The 20,512-nt window shown below is 42.9% G+C and overlaps 1 protein-coding gene across 1 annotated transcript in view; it reads right to left on the reverse strand.

Moving 5' to 3' along the window:
- csmd2 (CUB and Sushi multiple domains 2) overlaps positions 1 to 20,512 on the reverse strand; it is a 174,237-nt gene that overhangs the window by 132,725 nt on the left and 21,000 nt on the right. The window contains exon 3 of the mRNA XM_040188144.2: positions 11,391 to 11,503. Coding sequence (XP_040044078.1) covers positions 11,391 to 11,503 — 113 coding nt within the window. The remainder of the gene's footprint in view (positions 1 to 11,390; positions 11,504 to 20,512) is intronic.

Raw genomic sequence — 20,512 nt, forward strand, 5'->3', positions numbered from 1 at the left:
ACCAGATTTTCATAATAACATTTGGCCGGATATTGAACTGTACTTATACGGGAAGGGATCAAGCAATCAATCCAATTGCTGTGTTCCAGTACATGTGCCATGGTCTGTTACTTGATAGATTTCCTCACCTCTGACAAACTGTTAATATCAAAATACAATAATACATGAAGAACCAGCCCTTATGCTCCTGTTTTACATTAGATCCTCTTCACCAAGAACCTTTAGAAAGGCTTTTTTTTTGTCTTACGTTTCAGGTATTCTCTGCAAGCTGCATGCTCTGCTATAATCTTATCTAATTACACTGTTATGTTTTGCTTCCTCTCCTCCACCTCCGAAAGAGTCACGGGGGCTTCATTTGGAAGGAGAAGTTTCATGGTAATTCTCCTTCCTTGATTCCTTCAAATCCTCCTCCTGTATATCCCAGCAAGTCTCTTCTTTGGATTCCGGTACTAGTGAGGTAGTAGTAGTTCCCTCGATGATAACACCATCATATAGTCAGTGTTTGCTTCAAACATTATGTATCCTTTAAACTCAAGGATCATGAATAAATAGGCATGGATGATCAAATATACACTGCATCTATACAGTATATATATACACATGGGATGCAGTGGATGCATTTATTACAAAAATCAAAGCAAATTTAAAAGAATTCGCATGGAAAAAAAACTCATGCCTGCATGTTTGATGCTGTTTTAACACTCTAAAAATAGAATTCAATATGACAACATGGCACCTCAAAGCGTAACCTTCCTATTTAAGATACCAACTATACTTTAAAGTGATTGCAGGCCGACTCAAAGTGTCACTTTGAAAAAATCCGGACATTTCCAAATTAAAGCCCTGTGAGATGTGTTACACCATCTGCTTTGCCTCTAAGTTGAGATTGATTGGAATGATCACACTGAACATGAACATTCATCGGGTCAATTCAATCGGTAATAATATTTTAAAGGAAATATAACATAACATACGATGTGGCATATTGCGCCATGGCCTGAAAAATAGAGTTATTATTTCAAAGCCACATTCCCCGATACAAAAAAAGACAATTATATTGTAACATACACCAATAACTTGGTCGAGAAGGGGAAACAAATGATCGAAGATATTCTTCAGTGCTGAAAAAATAGATTTATAGAAAGAAAACTCCACACTCAACGGTGCAGATGAATCAAGTGGCATCTGGAGGAGATCCAAGTAGAGCACATAACCATGTCACTTGTCACTCACATGACATTCAAGCGGCCCACAGCTGTGCACACAGAGTATAAAGGAAACACACACACTTATCTTGCACAAAATATGCCAATTTGAATCCCCAACCCCCCTTACAATGTCCGCTTGCCCAAAAATATGCACCGCCTGCTCCCTTTGACAGAACACCTCAGCTCGTTCACATTCTTTGCCTCATTGCACTGGACTGCAACTGTGAATCAAGGCCTCAAATAGGGCTCACAGCGATGCCAAATGATGGGTGAGAGACACACGCTAAAACAAACAGGTGTGCCTTCACAGCACGCTCCAGCGACGGTGGGTTTGCACCGTGGGCAAGAACTTGTCAGGCACACAGGGAGGCTGCCAGTGAGACACACTGAGCTGGGGGAACAGACACCGATGCAAGGACAAGCAGGGAACCAGCTACAAGCTCGGCTTCTGTGCAACCCGTGAAGGTATCGGTCTCCTTCCAAAGCAGGCTGAGCGGGAAGGTTCATTCCTCCGTGACGCCTCCCAGTTGCCTTTCTTCTCTTAAGCAAATCAACGTTAAGTGGCCCGGGCTGTTTCTCTGCTGTTGGTGATGAAGAGTGGAAATCCCACTGAGTACAGCAAAACATTGATTCTCTATAAGTGAAGTACCAATAGAACAACACAGTTGACAAATGTGATTGCGTTGAGGGAATGATATTGCGCAGTACTTGTGTGTATACAGGTATGCACATGTATGCTTGGCCACTGTTTGGACATGTTCCGATGTACATATGTGTGTCGGCGCCGCGCACATGAACCACGCAGTGTCGGAAATGCAATTCATCACAGTAAAGACTGAGTTACTGACAATCCAAAACAGAGCAATCAGCAATCCAATACTACTCATTACTGAACTGCCATTATAATTAAATTACATTTATGCACTGAGAGATTCAAAGAATTTACTGAAAAACATCTAGAAATACTTTGACTTTGACTACAGTCCAAACTTACCAGAGACATTACTGCTGAATGATTGATGTGGGTTTATTAAAGTTACCTGTACTAAGTTGGAGTCCTGTTACACTAATAGGAAGTAGTTGAGGGGAATCAAATACCTCAGAAAAAAGTGAGGATGACAATGACGTCTTTCTTTCTAACTGAGCATTTTCGTGATCAATAAACTGTTGCACCAATTTTCCTGCAAGAGATGGGAGTAAAAAAAAGCCGATACATCTCAGACTGTAACAGACAATAGATGAGAAGTCTGACGTGACTGAGATATATTGTGCATCTCAATAGTCAGAGCACATCCGCAGACCCCACCCGCAGAGTGTCTGTGTCACACTACGCTAACGCGGACCCCCCCCCCACTGTGCAATCAATACAGATATCTCCTTTAATGGTTTTACACTCTCTCCCGGTCTGTGATGAGTGACTGAACACGACATTATACCATGAGAATACCGGCATATCTCCCGCTCCTCACACCCTCAAGGACGCCTTTCCCTCTCATGCTGACCTTCAATTACCAAAGCATATGTGGACACTAATTTGCTCCCAAGTTTTATCAACCATATTGCTTACACCGATACTCTCGCATCGACTCTTGGCAGAGAAGAAGACAAGGCGAAAAAGTCGCAGAGCTTTTCCATCAGGCACTAAAAAGCTACGTTGTGCTGCTTGCGTGATGTAAAAGGAGATCTCGGTCTCAAGTGGGGGATGCGCATTCAGATATACAGTACGAATGCGCTCGTTTGCATATTCGGGAGCAAGTTCCTACCTCATCTCAGCTCAGAAACAATGACACCCTAATCCGAGGACAATACGGCCACTAATCCACACAAAACAGGGATTGTGTGAGGAGACAAACGTGGGAGAGAGGGGGAGAAGAAAGAGCCCGCACTCTAGCAAGCAAAAAGGGCTAATGCCGATGAGAGACAGAGAGCCGGGGATACAAACTACCGTTAGGGACGACGAAGGCAGATGGAGCAAAGTGAAAGCGGCAGAATGACGGATAAAGGAGATGGGTAGAATTTAGGTTCAGAAATAAAACGGTCAACAGCAAAAGACATCTGTGCGCTTTGTTCAAGTCAGAGTGAACCAAATATGCCGTAGCTAAAAACAAAAACAAAACATCCAGCATAATGAAGAAACTTTTGAAAGTCAATGGCTGCCGGCTAAAATGGAGAAACCGGTAGATTGCTGATTTACCCTTAATAAAAAGGAAGAAGACTCCTGCATGATAAATGCATTAATTAATTAACACACAAAGGCCAAAGTGCCTCCTCAATTACTTTATGACCAGTAAATGACAGGCAAAGTAGAATTTAACTGTTGTTTCATTATTTTTATCTTTTTCAAAATGAAAAAATACCTCAACATAGTGCTCACTGCATGAATCAGGCATTAGAGAGAACTACAAGGGCAAAACAGCCTCATCTATCTCATTCAAAAGAATCTGGAATCTCGCTCAGTAACGTTAGCATAAAAGAGGAAAAAGCGATTATCAAAAAGAAAAAACATAATTATCAGTCAAAAAAGAGTAATGGCTCACCTTAATGACTTTAAATGTAGTGCGCAATTTGTAAATGAAACGGAAGGATGCCATTTATCCAAATACCCCTCACTGAAAAGGGGTCACAGCAAGGAAAAATACAACCAGCTCGTTGCTAAGGGTTACCCAAGGCTGTAATTAATTAGGCTCAATCAAAGTCTCCGATCCAGAGAAGTGAGGAGATGACATTTACAAGAGGCCAACCAAGGCACTTAATTACACGCCTTCATAAGGTGGCAGGATTAGTGTGCAATGCTAGTTCTACACATAAACAGTGGCGAACAGGACGGATAAAGGGGGGGTTGCTTTGCCTTGGGACACATTCCATGCGGTGAAAACCTAATAACGAAATTACAAGTGTCAGTAGAGAAGTGAGAGCAGTTTGGGTTCCTGGTGCTTTTTGGGACGATGAGCTCACGGACTAAAAAATGCATGGCTTTTGGAGTGTATGAGCGCCGAGCATGAGTAACAGTGCAGCAGATGTGCCGTGTGGCGTTCCTTGAGTTCCTCTTCCCTGCTTGTTTTTGCGGGAAAAAAAAATTCCCTCACAGCTTAATCCATTACCTCACAGCTGTGAGTCAACCTCGTCCTTCCTCATCCTCGTCGTTTTTCTGTCTATTTGTCTTTCTCATCGTTCCTCATCTCCTTATTCGCTTCTTTCTAGGGATAACCCCTCTGCACCAGTTGATGTCCCCCCCCGGACTTCCATATAATCTCCCCCTCTCTTTGTAAGGATGCAGCGAGAGTAGGCCGTGCCAGCGTGCAGGCTGTCAGTGTGGAAACAGGAGGGAGCACAGAGAGTCTTTCACAGAAGCCAGAATGGAGACAGGCATGAGGGAAGCACATCTGTGTCCACTGTTCCTGACTGCAAAAGCAGGCAACTTTGTATGTGCGCGAATTATGGAAACACGCATGCATGCACACGCCCTAATGCGACAACAACCACCACTGTCAAAACATCCCGCCCACTGCCCCGAGTATTCGCTTCAGTCTGTCTGTCACTCTGTGCCATTGTCACACTTGTCACACCTACCACACAGCGGGGCAGGCTCGCTTTGTTGCGATCGACTAACATGTGTTCTGTTTGTTACAAAGTCACACACACACACATGCAATCTCATACAGGCGAATACAAGCAAAGGGTACTCAGTCAATAATTCCCTCAGGGAGACTGCAGTTGCTTATAGCCTTCTATATAGTTGAGCTCATTTCAAATGGATTGGTTTTATGGCCGATTTTAATCAGGTAAGCGTAGGTTCCTGAACATAAATGTTACTTCAGTGAGAAGCCTGGGTTTATTCATCAACATCGTTCTTTTTTTAAATTAAAAACCTTGGAAAACATGTTGAGGAATTTTCATGTTGTTATGAATACAAAAAGTGTAGTGTGCAATTTAAAAGAATAACTGGGCTGATACGTATGTGGGTATTGAGGCTGGGTGATAAATATTGCATCTGAAGGTTTGTAACTGGAACCCTGGATCCCTGAGGTCTAATACATGAAGAAAAACCTGCTCAACATGATTTTGCAATGAGAAGAATGTGATCTGTGAGAAACGAAAAGGCTGGACCGCTATTTGAAGACAAAATAGAAAAAAAAGAAGCAAAAAAAACACTGCTTCAAAAAACAGAAAATAAAATATCTAGCCGAAGAACAAACATTAACATGGTTAAATAATTGATTCTGGCTTCATTGATCTATGAATTTTTCATTTGAAATTGATTGTCTTATTTTACTACACATCAACTTGTCTCCTGTACAAAAGGTGTTGAAATCTAATTAGAGGCTCCTCTAAGGACCTCAGCATGGGTCCTTAAGAGACGTGCTGTAAAATGGCACATTAACATCACCTGCTGTTTCAAGAACAGCTCAAGAGGGGGAACTAGATATGTACATATGCACATCATATGCCTTACAAACAGCCTATTTTTGGTAAGTTAATTGCTCCTGCATATGTAGTCAACCAACCGGACAGCTTTACACTTTTGTTCTAAATGGACAAATGCACACACTTCTTTGTGTGCTCTAAACCCCTGCAAAAAAACTCACCCGAACCAACGTGTTCACAGGGAAGGCTGACCTTTCTCTACATGCTCCACTGCGCAGTGCACTCCTGTGCAGCCCTGTGTGACTGTATGCGCGTGAATGTCCGCTGTGGACACGTGTGTGTGTGTGCAAGTGTGCAAGTTAGAATGCTATTTTCCATTTTTTATCTGCAGAGCAAAACAACAACTTGTCCTAACCGCACACTAGGACCCGTCTTGCCGCTGGCTCACCCGGGAAAAAAATATAGGGCAAGATGGAATGAGGGTACAGACCCCAAATAAATTGTGTGTCTTGCTGTGCTTTGCGAAATAGATGTGCCAGTCAATGAGTGGTGGGGCAATTGGAACTGCCAAGAAGTCTCTGAGCTCAGCTTCAGTTAAATAGAAACACAGAAACTAAATAAAGGAAATATGAAAATAATCACAAAAAAGTGGGAGTCAGTGTAAAGGACTGCTTTAAGCATTTCAAAGACGGCATCCCTGCGTGAATACAAGTGAACTAATTCTAAAAGCCAAGTGTTTAACACCGCTGACTACTCTACCACAAACTGTGTCTATGGAAAAAAGCAGATTCTGAGTGAAAGAGCCAGATAACATAGTGAGAAAAACAATAAAGCACTAGAATTAAATACAAAATCTATTGACACGTCTTGAGTCTGGATGTTTCTGAAGTGTTTGTTTGTGAAAGTCAGTGTGCGTGCCGGGCCTGGTACCATATGTGAGGCTGAGTAAAAGTGCGTGTAAGCTGAAACAGTCTTCATTAGAACTGCCGCACGACCATCAGTCATTAATTAAGTGTCAGAAGCGTTTAACGGCCAGACACACTGCCGGCCAATTCCCATGCCAGGGTCTAATAACAGCTACAATCTGCCAGAGCGGAAGCACTGCTCACCGGGACGTGCCAGGCAGCCCATATTTCCCAAGAAAATGTGTAAACATAATTACAGCTATTATAGATGCACTTGCATTTAAGGTCAACAAAGTTCAGGCTTTTGAGCCGCACTCAGGAAGGACTTCTTCCTGGCGTCTTGCAGTGTCTTTCTCTGTGAAGTAAACATGCATCACGCGAACAAATGAATCCAAAATACATGAGAGAAAAGCTTCTGGTTCACAGGTATGGAGCCACTATATTGGGCATTCATTCTCGAGGAGAAAACTAGAAAGGAAATCGATGGCAGGTGTGTGATTAACAGTCCCACCTGAAACAACAGGGTTTTTTAGCTGCTACGTTAAAAAAAGAAATTGTTAAAACAATTACAGCAACTGCAGTAACACAATTTCAAAAAATGAATCTGGAGCTGGTGTTTCACAGGGATCACAGCCAATAAACAGGACAGGAAACAAGACAACAATGGATACCCCTTACATATTATAGTTTACTCTGAATTTGCTGATTCAATTGTGGATTGTTTATTAAATTAGTTCAGACATTGTAAAGAAGATTGGTCACTGATGACATACACAGAATAAAACTGTTTTGTTGTATTTCTAGAAAGGCTAGACAAAATGTTTCACCCATATATTTGTTAAACACATTGGTGAGTTAGTGTTTTTGGAAGGGCATACATCAATTAACAAAAATAAATCTTAATATGCCTGTAAACTGTGGCCAAGTCAGGAGGCAAATAGGCTACAACGGCTTGAAATGAGTTCAAGGCTCAAACAAACACTTACATGGTTGACATTTACAAACCAAACACAATTGCTGGGAGAGATGATGATCATTCATGACTCATTCATTTTCTCCCATTTTTTATTACCTGGCAACCGAACCATTGGCGGTTCAACTCCGCGGCTACAACAAGTCCTGTATCGAAGTGTCCCTGAGCAAGACACCAAGCTCCCAATCTGACATATTTATTCTATTACAGACTGTGATCCAGAGCCTCTATTCAACAAAATGTGTGGGAGCATAACAAACCCCAAACCTAATGCAGCGGAGAGCCGCAATGTACAATGTGGGGGAAAAGCTACAGCTTTTGATACATTTATGTTTAAGAAAAGAAGTCACAGCTCTCACAGAAATTCCTATAGAAAACATTAAAAAAACAATGTTTGAATAACATTATGTCAGCTAAAGATCCATTAGTTTAAATTCATGCCATTGAATTCAACAGTAGCTAGCTTTGATGAGACGTTTAATCAAAATTGAAACAAAAGGTTTAGGCATAATAACAATGATAGCAATATTATTGCAGTAGCATATATATTATTGTTTTGCAATAAGCTGTGATTGTCTGCTAAACCTCTCAAAGCACCAATCTCATTATATACTCATGCTTATTAAGCAGCCGCAGAACACATGGAACAATGGAGCAATGCATCCATTCCATGCAGACTTGGAAAAAAAGAAATATAAAAAACAAGGAAGAAGCCATTAGCAGCTAAACTAATAGCATTGTCGACTTCTGGTACATTCATTTGTTTACATGTGTTTCAGGCATGTTCTTTTTTTTTTTTTTCTCCTTGCGCAAAGATTGCTTTTCAGTGCCGGAGGCTATCGGTCATTTAATCCAAAAACTGTACTCAGCTAATTTTACCGGAGCAAGCAGCAAACAACATCCAAGCAAATGATCCAATCGTAGCGGGTCATAAAAGCCCTTCCAAAGCCCTCCGCGTCAACTTACTGACCCAAACACACCAACAGGCCTACAATGTGCTCCAAGTAAAATGTACATTAGCCCATGTGGAGAGAAAGTGGAACATTTGTGGTTTCATCCAGGTATACGCTTATATTTTGCCTCCGTCATCCGCCTTTCATTTAGACAAGTCCCTGACTTAAGGGGACGAGCCTCATTTTTCAATTAGGCACTAGACTCACTCACGCTTCACTGCTTTCTCACAACCCTCATTTACTCTGCCCCCACTTTCCTCTTTAATGCTAATAGAAAGGAGAGAGGGGGGAGTTGGAGAGGGGGTGGGGAGAGGAGGGGGTTCGTCGAGAGATAGAGATGCTATTGTAGATGAGCTCTGATGGATGCAGATGCGGTGAATGCTGTGTTTTTGGAAGGACCTCCTGTAATACCTACATGTCAAATCCCAGGGGTATTCATGCATTCACCTCAGCATCAGAGGACAATTTTAAGTAGTAGGACCAAAGATGGAGGTATGAAAACCTGCAAAATTGGTTTAGAAAATAATCATACTACATTTTTCGGGAAATATTGTGTGCATACCTTTTCTTCTTATTTAAGACACCTGCAGTGCCTTAATAATGAGCCTGCAGCCTTGGTGAGAAAGAGTTGGCTTTATATTTGTTTAGTTTTTTTGGCTGACCCACTTGGTAGGCACATAGATTGTGCAACTAAGACACAAAAGGAAGACACATCCCGGTACTTTAACATTCAAGGCAGAGGGAGAAGCAGCAATAGCACTGTAGCGAACAGACAAATAAACAGGGGGGGCGTGCAGGTTGAATCTGCAGTAGAACAGACCGAAGGGGAGAAGACAAGTGAGAAAGGGGAGGGAAAAAAAACATGGAGAGAAAACCGGCAAAGATGAAAAGCATTGAATGCAGTAAGACATAAAGAGATATCCGACACTTCGATATTCCCGGTAGAAGTTCAGAGGCTTTTGCAAATGTTTCTAATTCCCTTTTCCTCCATTAGCCCCCTTCTCCGCCGCTATAGATTACGCATGAATAAAAAGTTTGCAAAGAGATGAAGAAGAAAAAGAATGGAATAAGACAGGATCAAGGAGTCTGATGGTTGCCATGGCGATTAGAGGGGAGCGATTCCAGAGTGGTCTCAGCCATTACGCAGTGTGTTGGGGAGATGGACTGTGCAGCACTTAGGCTTATTGCAGTGTGGGCTGAACAGATATCTAATATAGACAAGATGGGCTCGCACCAAAATGGTGGATGGTAAGCACAGGCCAAGTAAAAAAGGCTTCAGAATGCTGTGGTTTTACGGCCCTAAGCTGTGCTGAGAAAAGGCGATCATGCAAAGAAAAAAAAGAAAAACGGACACTTATCCCATTTGAGAAAATGGAAGGACAAAAGCCTCACACACATACGCAGTGAAACACACACTACGGCTGAGAGACCGAGCACTACAACAGCTACAGATGGGAGAGTAGTGTTATCATTAACCATTAGTGTGATACAAAAGAAGCAAGATCCAAATGGAGAAACGGGACTTGAATAAGACATGCAACAATTTTTAAGTAATATCTGTGATCTATAAAAACGGTTGGATGCAGGATAAATTGATGACATAGATATTGAGTTGGTGAATTGTTATCAGATTGAATAGTGATGCCTCTTACGCGTTAATTTAACCTAAAGGAATTCTTTGATTGTCAATTCATTGAAAAAAAATAAATAACAAAATGTCCAACTAATACCCACAGTTGGAAGATTCATCATCTCTGGTGCCTGGAGCCACGGAACCATAGTGGAATTGACACAGAAAAGTCCAAAAACCCATAAATAGCTCCAAAAAAAGAAGCACTGATTTGAATGTGACGCTACAATTTACCCGTGTGCATAATCTATACAGTGTATTAAACGTTGGCCGATCTTCCATCCATTTAGCTACATTGCGTGACTCGTCCTGTACCTCTCACTCTCCAATTAAGGTCCGCTCTGACCCGGAGGCCAGCGCTACGCGTCAGGGGCCTCTCACTTTTCCCATGTGCGACGGGTCAGTGCGGTTGGTCTCACTCGTGTCATGTGAAGTGGGTGACAGGTAATTACAGCTTTGCACTCATTTCCACTGGTGCTAAGGCAGAACAGTCTCTATGGGAAAAAAAAGTCACTGGAAGAGGAAATATTTACATCCTTTGTCCACTTGGGTTTATTGATTGTATTGAGTGTGTGACTGCATTCAATTCAATTCAATATAAACACCTGTTATTTGTAATGCATTCTTGCAAAAAAGACCATCCAAGGTCACTGCGAGTTTAATTTCCACTTGTGAGACAGTTAGGCGCGGGGTGACCCAACTGCCTCCAAGCAGCGGTTTTATCTCGTCACGCAATGTGGTCTTAGGCCTCCCCGGTTGCTTGATGTTGCTCAGCCGTGCCGCGTCCCCGTTCCCCATGTTCACCGTATCGCAAAAGGGCCGACAAACTCTTGTCAGGTAATTAGCCTAATTTGTCACTCTTTTGTATCTCTTTTCCCCCTGCTTAAACTCGTCTCTCCTCCTGCGTGGGTTTGACGAGTGCCATCATTACTGTTCTCCAACCATGGGTCCTAAAGCGTTCCATGTCACCACGATAAAGGTCCATTCCCTGACCTGACAAGAGACAATAACCCAGCTGTGGAGAACGGCTTTGAGACTAAAGCGTTTAAATCAATTCAGTACACACTGACTACTGTGTTATGCAACATCAGTACACTGTGTTCCCGTCTCCTCGTGTTTTTTTCTGACATGTTTTGGTGAATTTAAGAGATTTCGCTTAGTAACTCCGAAGCCTTTTCCAGTAACCTTTGCAACACGATGACTAAGAGTGGCTGCGATGCCATGTGTACTTGGCATAAAAAAGTGAAGCGCAGGGTTGAAACGAATGGCGGAAAATCTGAGACGCGTAAGTTGTGGGAGCACGTGTCATTACTTAATCGTTCGGCTCAAAAACATACAACCTGGGAGTCGTGTTACCTTCATAGGCAGCTTTAAATCCCTGCCCGCTGACGGCGTAGTCGGACAGAAGCCACAGTGTGAGCCTGGAGCCCGTACTGACGATGGGCGAAGGCAGCTGGAATCCCGTTAACCTGAGAAACAAATGGACAGAAAAACCACCGTCAGTCAAAAAAACAACGAAAGATCCAATCAAGGGCACCGTTGGTGATGCGGTCAGGTAGGAAGGGTGATTTCCATCGAGCCAGCTGTTCTCTTCATTGTTCAAGGATACGTCTTCGTATAACTCGACAGATCATTCTCCAAATGCACCAAACGGAGTAACTGCAATCAGGTATCCGCAGTAAATTGGGAACACAGCAGCCAGTGTTGGAATGAACAAACAGTTGCAACAGACAACAAACAAAACTTCTCAGATTGAGTAAACCATGATTTTTAATGGCAAATCGCTGCTTTTGAGATATGATCTTCCCATGAAAAAGAATATTGGTTTACTTTCATTTATTTGTTGTTCAATGTTCTTTTTCTGTTGGACGTCATTAAGACTCAGTTCAATACTATTTTTAAAAACGCTCCTTTACTTTGTGGATTATGGAACTGTATTTATCAAACAAGAGCACTTACTATTACATCCTACTATTAAACCTAAGGGTACAAGTTTTGCAACAGCTTTAAATGTGTAGTTAAGATGGAGCCTGTGAGGAGCTGCCAACAGATGAAGAAAAGATTAGACACACATTCCTACGAGTGTTGATATACAAACGTACAGATTGCTAGTTTAAAATAACAATAGTCCTTTTTTTAAATATGCTGTCATACAAAATCCACAAAACTGAAGCCACTCTGGAGAAAGTGTAATTTCACTCACAGGAAAACAAGTTCAAATGTTCAAAAATCGCTTAATTGTATATTTGAAATGCATTGTATACTTCAGTTGGTTCTCTAAGATTATTACTTCAAGCACAGGTGAAGAGGACACCACATATTGGTTATGCATGCACGGCCTTTGATGTTGTGGCCAAGCAGCCCAGGTGCCCATGAGACACCGCCAGCCTAAAACAGCAGACCAAAGATCTGAAACCATGCCTGAATTAGCTTCTGCCATTGTGCCGAGGCCCTTTGCAAATTCAACGGAAAGAATACAACCAAACTTGCAGCATTCAATGGGAAGGTTGAAAAGCAATGTCACTCACTCCCTTATAACAGGTGTGAGTAAAACCATTAATACTCGGGAGATGGACATGAATAAAGATTTGGTGTCCTCTTTTGGCACAAAGGTACACTGCATGAAATGAGTTTCAACATACACATATATTACTGATCAAACACTATATCATATTATATGGAACATTAAATCAAATATATCAGTTATATGTAAATTTGTTTGTCTTGAACCATAAATAGTATAAATTGGCCACCAAATGCGTTATTTGTTCCCAAAAATACAAATAATGAAATAATTAAGGCTCTATTGATGGTATAGCAGTGTTACGTAATTAAAAGAGCACATTATAAATGTTTAATGAAACAACATTACTTCACTAAAACATCTGTGGGACAAATAAGCACTGCATTATGGAAACAAGTAACCTTGTAATAAGCATTGACTTATTAGTGCTTGCTTCCAATAGCATCTTTTACCAGTTTCAGCTATGAGTAATAATATAATAATAAATCCATTTAACATCTTTGTAACTCACATTGCGGCACAGTGGTGGCACTCACACATACATGCACTTGTTAAAACTCAGACATCCACTTATCATTTGTTGCCAGTCACCACAGCTTGATTTATCTGTGCACAGCCTACTGATTTACTGATTTTAATAAAGGATAATGTTGTCACCTGACCTTTATTTAATCCTAAAATGTTCCTTCCGGATTGCCACTTTAATTTGTTTTTTATGTTCCCTCATGCACTCTTTCACTGCAGGTGTATCCTACTTTTTACAATCCATTACATCCCTCCCTTTTATCTCTCAGTGTTAAGAGAGGCCTCAGCGCCTCACTTAATCCTTAAGTACCACAGTGGAGACGGGAAAAATTGCAAAACACCAGTATGGGAAAAAAAGATGAATTGAACCAAAAAGGGAGGAGGACTTCAATATATGCATGATTTCACTCCTTTCTGTGAGATTGTCACGGCGGGATATCAGCTAAACTATGGGACACATGTTCATGCAAATAGCCCCTTCGCTGACCACAAATTGAGTTGGAAGGCAGCCATCTTGGTTCAGCAGCGCACTGCAGGGAAGGGGGGATTGATAGAGGGTATGATGGAGGGGCTGAAAGTGCAAAGGCAAGGGGGGGGGAGGGATTCTCGCTGCATCCAAATCACGATGCGGGCCCAAATCCTTTCTTTCCGGGCTAAGAGAAAACAAAATGGATGCTGACGTCACGGACACCGGCTTCACGTGTGAAGTGAGATTAAATATTGCAATGCAACGGTACGTGTGCTGTGGCCATCTGAGGCGGCTGGGGGATTGCCTGTTATCGAGGAAAAGATGCGAGATATGATTGCGACGGAGCGATACAAAATAATGGATTTGACATCCACTTATCATTTGTTGCCAGTCACCACAGCTTGATTTATCTGTGCACAGCCTACTGATTTACTGATTTTAATAAAGGATAATGTTGTCACCTGACCTTTATTTAATCCTAAAATGTTCCTTCCGGATTGCCACTTTAATTTGTTTTTTATGTTCCCTCATGCACTCTTTCACTGCAGGTGTATCCTACTTTTTACAATCCATTACATCCCTCCCTTTTATCTCTCAGTGTTAAGAGAGGCCTCAGCGCCTCACTTAATCCTTAAGTACCACAGTGGAGACGGGAAAAATTGCAAAACACCAGTATGGGAAAAAAAGATGAATTGAACCAAAAAGGGAGGAGGACTTCAATATATGCATGATTTCACTCCTTTCTGTGAGATTGTCACGGCGGGATATCAGCTAAACTATGGGACACATGTTCATGCAAATAGCCCCTTCGCTGACCACAAATTGAGTTGGAAGGCAGCCATCTTGGTTCAGCAGCGCACTGCAGGGAAGGGGGGATTGATAGAGGGTATGATGGAGGGGCTGAAAGTGCAAAGGCAAGGGGGGGGGAGGGATTCTCGCTGCATCCAAATCACGATGCGGGCCCAAATCCTTTCTTTCCGGGCTAAGAGAAAACAAAATGGATGCTGACGTCACGGACACCGGCTTCACGTGTGAAGTGAGATTAAATATTGCAATGCAACGGTACGTGTGCTGTGGCCATCTGAGGCAGCTGGGGGATTGCCTGTTATCGAGGAAAAGATGCGAGATATGATTGCGACGGAGCGATACAAAATAATGGATTTGTAGCCCGGTGTGTCTGGAACTGGTAAATGGATGGAGGGAGGATGAGAGAGGGACAGAAGAGGATAGAAAGAGAAGAATAGAGAATGTAATCCCAGAAATGAGGGCCTCTGAGGGGAAGAATGGGTGTCGGTGTGCACGGCTGCATCCGCGTCATGTGTTTGCATAAGCGCGGCGGGGGCACGGGGAGAGCATAGGTCTATTAGGAGGGCTTTCCACCTGACTAGCCTCAGTATCATCCCAACGAAGAACCTCTGCTTCCAATTATCTCACCGCTACCCAAGGGACGAAGGGAGGGGACGGGCAGACACAGAGGGACGCAGAGCACGTGCACAAAGATGACTGTATAGGAGACGAGCGGAGGTACACATCTGTACGTTGAAATGTAGCAACTGAGCCCGAGTTGACTGAGGATGCGTCACAGGGAGAAACCCCTTCATTAGGCTAATCACACGTACACACTTTCAGCAAGATCTCCGCGCGTGTGTGTGTGTGTGTGTGTGTTTGTGATTCCCCCGCCTGCCAAGAAGAAACTAAAATATGCAGGTTTACAGCTGTAAACAGACAAAGACTAAATCAGGTCATTTCGCCCTTTAATCTTTTTGAGTGTGTGTGTGTGTGTGTGTGTGTGGATGTTCTCAGGGTTGGAAGGTAAGCAAAGTGCTGATGTGGCTGATTTTCCCCCAGATGAGGGTGGGGGGGAGAGGGGGTGGGGGGCTAGATACAGCAGCAAGATTTTGATGGCTGGACATTAGCCAATAAATGATGGGTGGTGAGAGAGAGAGAGAGGGAGTTTAAGAGCAAAGTATGAGAACCATGTGTGTATTTCATGTGTGTGTGTGTGTGTGTGTGTGTGTCCTTCCCATACGGGACCCTGCGTGGATGTAACTAGTCAGTGGTCAAGGCCGGGGGCACATGCTCCAGTGGGCCCTGGAAGAACTAGTGCCTGGTCACTGCCAACAAGCTCCTCAGTGTGTTTTTGGCAAAAGGAAAATATTATTCTAATGTTAAATTTGTCTTGTTTTCTTGTTGTTTAAAAAGATGTTCTCCAAACTGTTTCTACTCGGTGTGTGCGCTCCGTGTATGACTCATCGATGGTTCTGCTGAGATGCGGCGGCTGGCTGTGGGGGGGGGGGGGGGGGGGGGGGGCTTCCGTCTTGTGGAGGTTTAAACGGCACTCCATTCCCACTCACATGATTTGATTCTTCCGGCTAATAGGGCGATTTTCACAAGCAATTAGACTGCGTATCTATCAGCCTTCTTATCCTTTCCCTTTTCGGTAAACTGTTACGTACTGGTTCACTTTGCACAAGGGAGCGACCTGGCCATGACCGAGTTTGGTGGTTAGTCTTCAGTGCTTTCAATTTCCCTTCACATTTGTGTAATTTGAGAGCCCGCAAACGCGCTAAAAGTAGCCTTAGTGGTCTTTCCCGGGAAGAAGACATCGCAAACCTCTAACGTGCTTACCGTATAACTGCAGATGGGGTCGTTACAATGGGGCACCTTTTTCCCGTTTTTTTTGTTTTTGTTAGAACGTTTCAGTTCCACGGTGTCCAGAGAGCCCACGGCTCCACAACAAACGCGAACCGGAGGCCGAAGTCATTCGCATTGAATTCACGCTGCAAAAAAGCTTCCCGCAAATTCCCACAACTCAATCGTATTTCAAACACGACTGACACCTTTTCAGAATGAGACGGGCTAATTATTGATGTGGAGAAAGACGCGCGGTAGCGTGCGGTCGCTTGTTAATATTCATACGTGTGTGACTTCACAAGGTATTTGCGCATCGCGGCTGAACAGCATGAGGTGGAGGGGGTGGGGGGGGATTTCTCAGATGTCACTGATACTGAATGCTGATGGTGGGATAATCAACCGCAGTCGGCGCCGACTGAGAGACAGACCGCAGTGAAGTCATTAACAAACCAATGTCTCTGGAGAAAGAGGGAGGGGGGCCGGCGAGGGAGGGAGACGCTGATATGAGGGAAAGTGGCAGAGTGGAAGGGAAGGTGAGAGGGAGTGGGAGGAGAACATATTAGCATTGACTTGACATCCAGAGGAAGTAACAACAGATAAATAGAAGTGAGTGTGTGTGTGTGTCGCTGTCAAAACAGTGATGGAATGTCTTACTTACTCATCAGCTGTGTTCATTTTGGGGTCATATAAAGCAACGGACGGCAATACAGGACTGATTATCTGTCTATTGCTGTGCGGAAAATAGCTCACCACCGGCTAAATGTAGGTGTCTGTGGGTATAAATGACGAGTTTTGGATTTAACAGAGAGAAGTGTTCCATAGGCTTAAATCTGTTTTAGCAATTTAATTCTACCTAAGGCTGGGAATGAGTATGGAGTCATTGTTGACACACGCATGCACAGCCCCCTCTCCAACAACGTGTGCGCCAGTGAGTGAGTGATGTGATTGGTTTATCTTCGGGCTATCTGCGGCCAATTAAAAGTGTGTTACAGTGCCCTGATCTTATCTGCATCAGCGCTGTACGTCCCTGAGAGGCAAAGCAGAGGGCGTCACAATCCCTCGGGGTTAGTTTACACGTGAGCGCAAAACCACGCATTGGGCGTTGGAATTAATATTTAAATACTCCAATGATTGAGACTGCTTGACGTATATGATTTTATGCACATATTTAGCAGTTTTGTAATTGCATACTCTTGGAATATGATCTGCATATGAACAACATAACAGCTCTGACCACAAGGGGGCAAGGAATTAAAAAAATAAGTTGCATTCTTTGGTCATTTGTTCCACCGTTGTAGGGACATAAGTCAATTACACTCGCAGCAAACAAATCAAGGCTGACAAATGTAACAAGGTAGCGCTCACAAGTCCACTCTGTTTGCCTCTGCTCTGCTCGAATGGCAATAATCCTTCGGGCAGATAACAATAATAGATAGAATAAAAGTAAATCAACGTTGTGCCACTCTCGGCCATGTGAAAGTGACAAAGCTAAACGGTAGCCATGGGATACGCCGCGCCGTTGTGCAACAGACAATGCAATTGTGAGCTACGATGAGTCATCGTGAGTGGTTGAAATATTAAACAGCTGTGCTAAGGGAGACAACTGGATGCTGCCTTAAAACACATGTTTATTATCTTGATAAATAAACAGGTTATTTAACAACAATAGACACTTTTTAATGAGTGACGGACAGAGTGGGTGTCGCCCTGCGAGGAGTGTGGCATGATGGAGATGTGACCGTCTACGCGAACAGACAAACAAATCACTAATGTACACTTAATGTAACGGTTGAGCGAAATGCTTTCTTTCCAGAATTTCTCAGATTAAAATTGTCACGGGATTGCGGGGTGGAAGGCAGGACTCAAACGCAGACTTTTCCAAAACAAAAGACTTTAATAGTCAAAAGGTCAAAAAACACAGGAACCGGGGGCAAAAGCACACAGGCGAGAAACTACGGCGATCCAAGACGAAAGACAATGACGCGACAAGTGACACAAGAGACACACGGCTTAAATACACAAGGGAGGTGCAGGTGATTGGACACAGGTGGAAACTATTGGACGAACACAGGGGATGACGAGACAAGGCAGGAAGTGAAGTTACCCGGGGACACGAGTGGCAGAAAACTACAAAATAAGACAGGAAGTGAACCACACCGTGACAAAAATGTGTGTTTATCAATCAGTAAAGCAATCACCCAATCGCTCTTTGACCAGACAAGGCTTCTCAATGTAAACTGCTTCTTCCTCTCTGACTCATCCGTCTATCGTATGACCGTACAGCAGAATGTTGACATTCAACATACTTGCAAATCACCAGATCTACTTGAGTCACCAAGTAAGCAAAGCGAGTGGTAAGCAGGGACCATAAGGACAGTTTTTTTTTTTATTTGGTGTGAAAAAGCTTGAAAAAAATCTCATACCTTGTGGCAGAATTAAATTAACTAATTGTTTGAGAATAGGATCTTAATCTAGATGTTTTAATATTTAAGTCTTCACAGGGTTTTGTTCATTAACCGGGTAATGGATAAACTGTTCATTTTTGTGTCCATCGGTAAGTCTGCATGTCAGAGCATTCATGCACTGAAAGGAAAAGTTACATTATGTTACAGGTCAGTTAGCTGACGCTTTTATCCAAAGCAACTTACATTACACTTTACACCCATGGCTTTTTCACATTTTGCCCGGGGAGAAATTAGGGGTTAGGTGTCTTGCTCAGGGACACTTCAACTTGAGACATGGGGCAGCCGGGACTTAAACCACCAACCTTGCGGTTCCCAGCGCACCCACTCTACTGTGCCACGACGACCCCAAAACCTACACTGTTGAACGAGTCTCCCAGTCTATATTGACAATTTCACAATATCTCGCAGTGTGTGTGTGTGTGTGTGATCTTTAGTTTATCCGTTGCTCCGCGATGGGATGCCACTAATAAACCCCCGAAACAATTAGCCAGCGGGGCTAGCAGGCACACAGCGACCGATGGAGCGCACAACCAGTGCCATTTACTCTCCACCGTTGCTGTTCTTTCATTCCTGTGGCAAAGATGATCAAAGAACATTAGAGGGAAGAAGACAGCGAGATAAAAGAGAGGTCGGAGGTGGAGGAGAGGAGAGCAATGGTGTGTGTATGTGTATGTGTGTGTGTGTGCGTGTGTGTGTGTCTCAGCTTGAATTAGTTGCAGAATCTACCAACACTCAGCCTCTAAATCATGCCTTTTTTGGATGTAGAGAATGTAAATATGTTCTATTTTAGTCCGCAACACGTCTCCACTGTGTTATATATATATATATATATATATATATATATATATAATTATGATAGAATCTGTGACAGCATGTTCATCTCTGTGTATAGAGCGATAACTTCACAAAGCCTAAATAAGCTAAATAAACGAAATAGCAACTGGTCATATGCAACAAGTGTGTAATTACATCCCAGTCGTATCCTCGTGACACAGCGCGCATAGTGCGTACTGTATGTATGTGCATTGGCACAATGCGTGTTCTTTATCCATCATCACATTTCACAAGGTGTTTGGATAACTAATTTGACTGCTATGCTCCGTGTCTCCCAGGGACGGAAAAAGAAAGCGAAAAGAAAAGGAAAGCGTGACACCAAGGAAAGAAAAACCTGACTGCAGCGACACGGAGGGAAAAAAACAGCAAAGTCAACAAAAGCAAACGAAAATATGCCAGGGATTTGCATAAGCCAGGAAACAAATGGCGCACAAAAACAACGTTTGTTCTTCAGAGTCCCGTCGAATTCAGCTAAAAGGAAAATGTTCTCCTGTTTTCGGCCGTGTGGTTCAGGGGGGCAAACACCATGAAGCCGTATCCTTTTTGACGGCTCCCTTTCTGCTTTTTTACTTGTTCCTTCTTTTCCTAGAGGGAGTCTGTTTGGGGGGCCAAATAAATACAAAAAAGATTGGTTCAAAAGCCAATTCACACTGTTGTAACACAAGTTGTAAGTCTTGAATCGTTTGCCAAATCAAGATTTTTTTGGGTAAACTGTCAATTTCAGCCAAATATTGTTTTGGCCACGATTATGATTTTTCTTTAAACTACAGAACACGGATGCTTTGGCTTAGTTAGTTAGTTAAACAACTGCATGGGTATCATTGCCTATGAAGAAAAACAGCAGACATAGAATGATGTGGCAGAGCTGAATATTTGTCTCTTTTGCTAAACACTCAATGTGTGAAGTAACTTTCAACTGTCAGGCATCGTCCAAACCGTTTAATCACCGTTGATTTGCAGTCATGTGATTCTATTTCAAAACAGGTTTTGAAGGATTTGTAAAGTTGTAATTATCTGAATTGCACCA

Source organism: Gasterosteus aculeatus, chromosome 10, assembly GCF_964276395.1.
Source record: "Gasterosteus aculeatus chromosome 10, fGasAcu3.hap1.1, whole genome shotgun sequence".
Lineage (NCBI taxonomy): Eukaryota > Metazoa > Chordata > Actinopteri > Perciformes > Gasterosteidae > Gasterosteus > Gasterosteus aculeatus.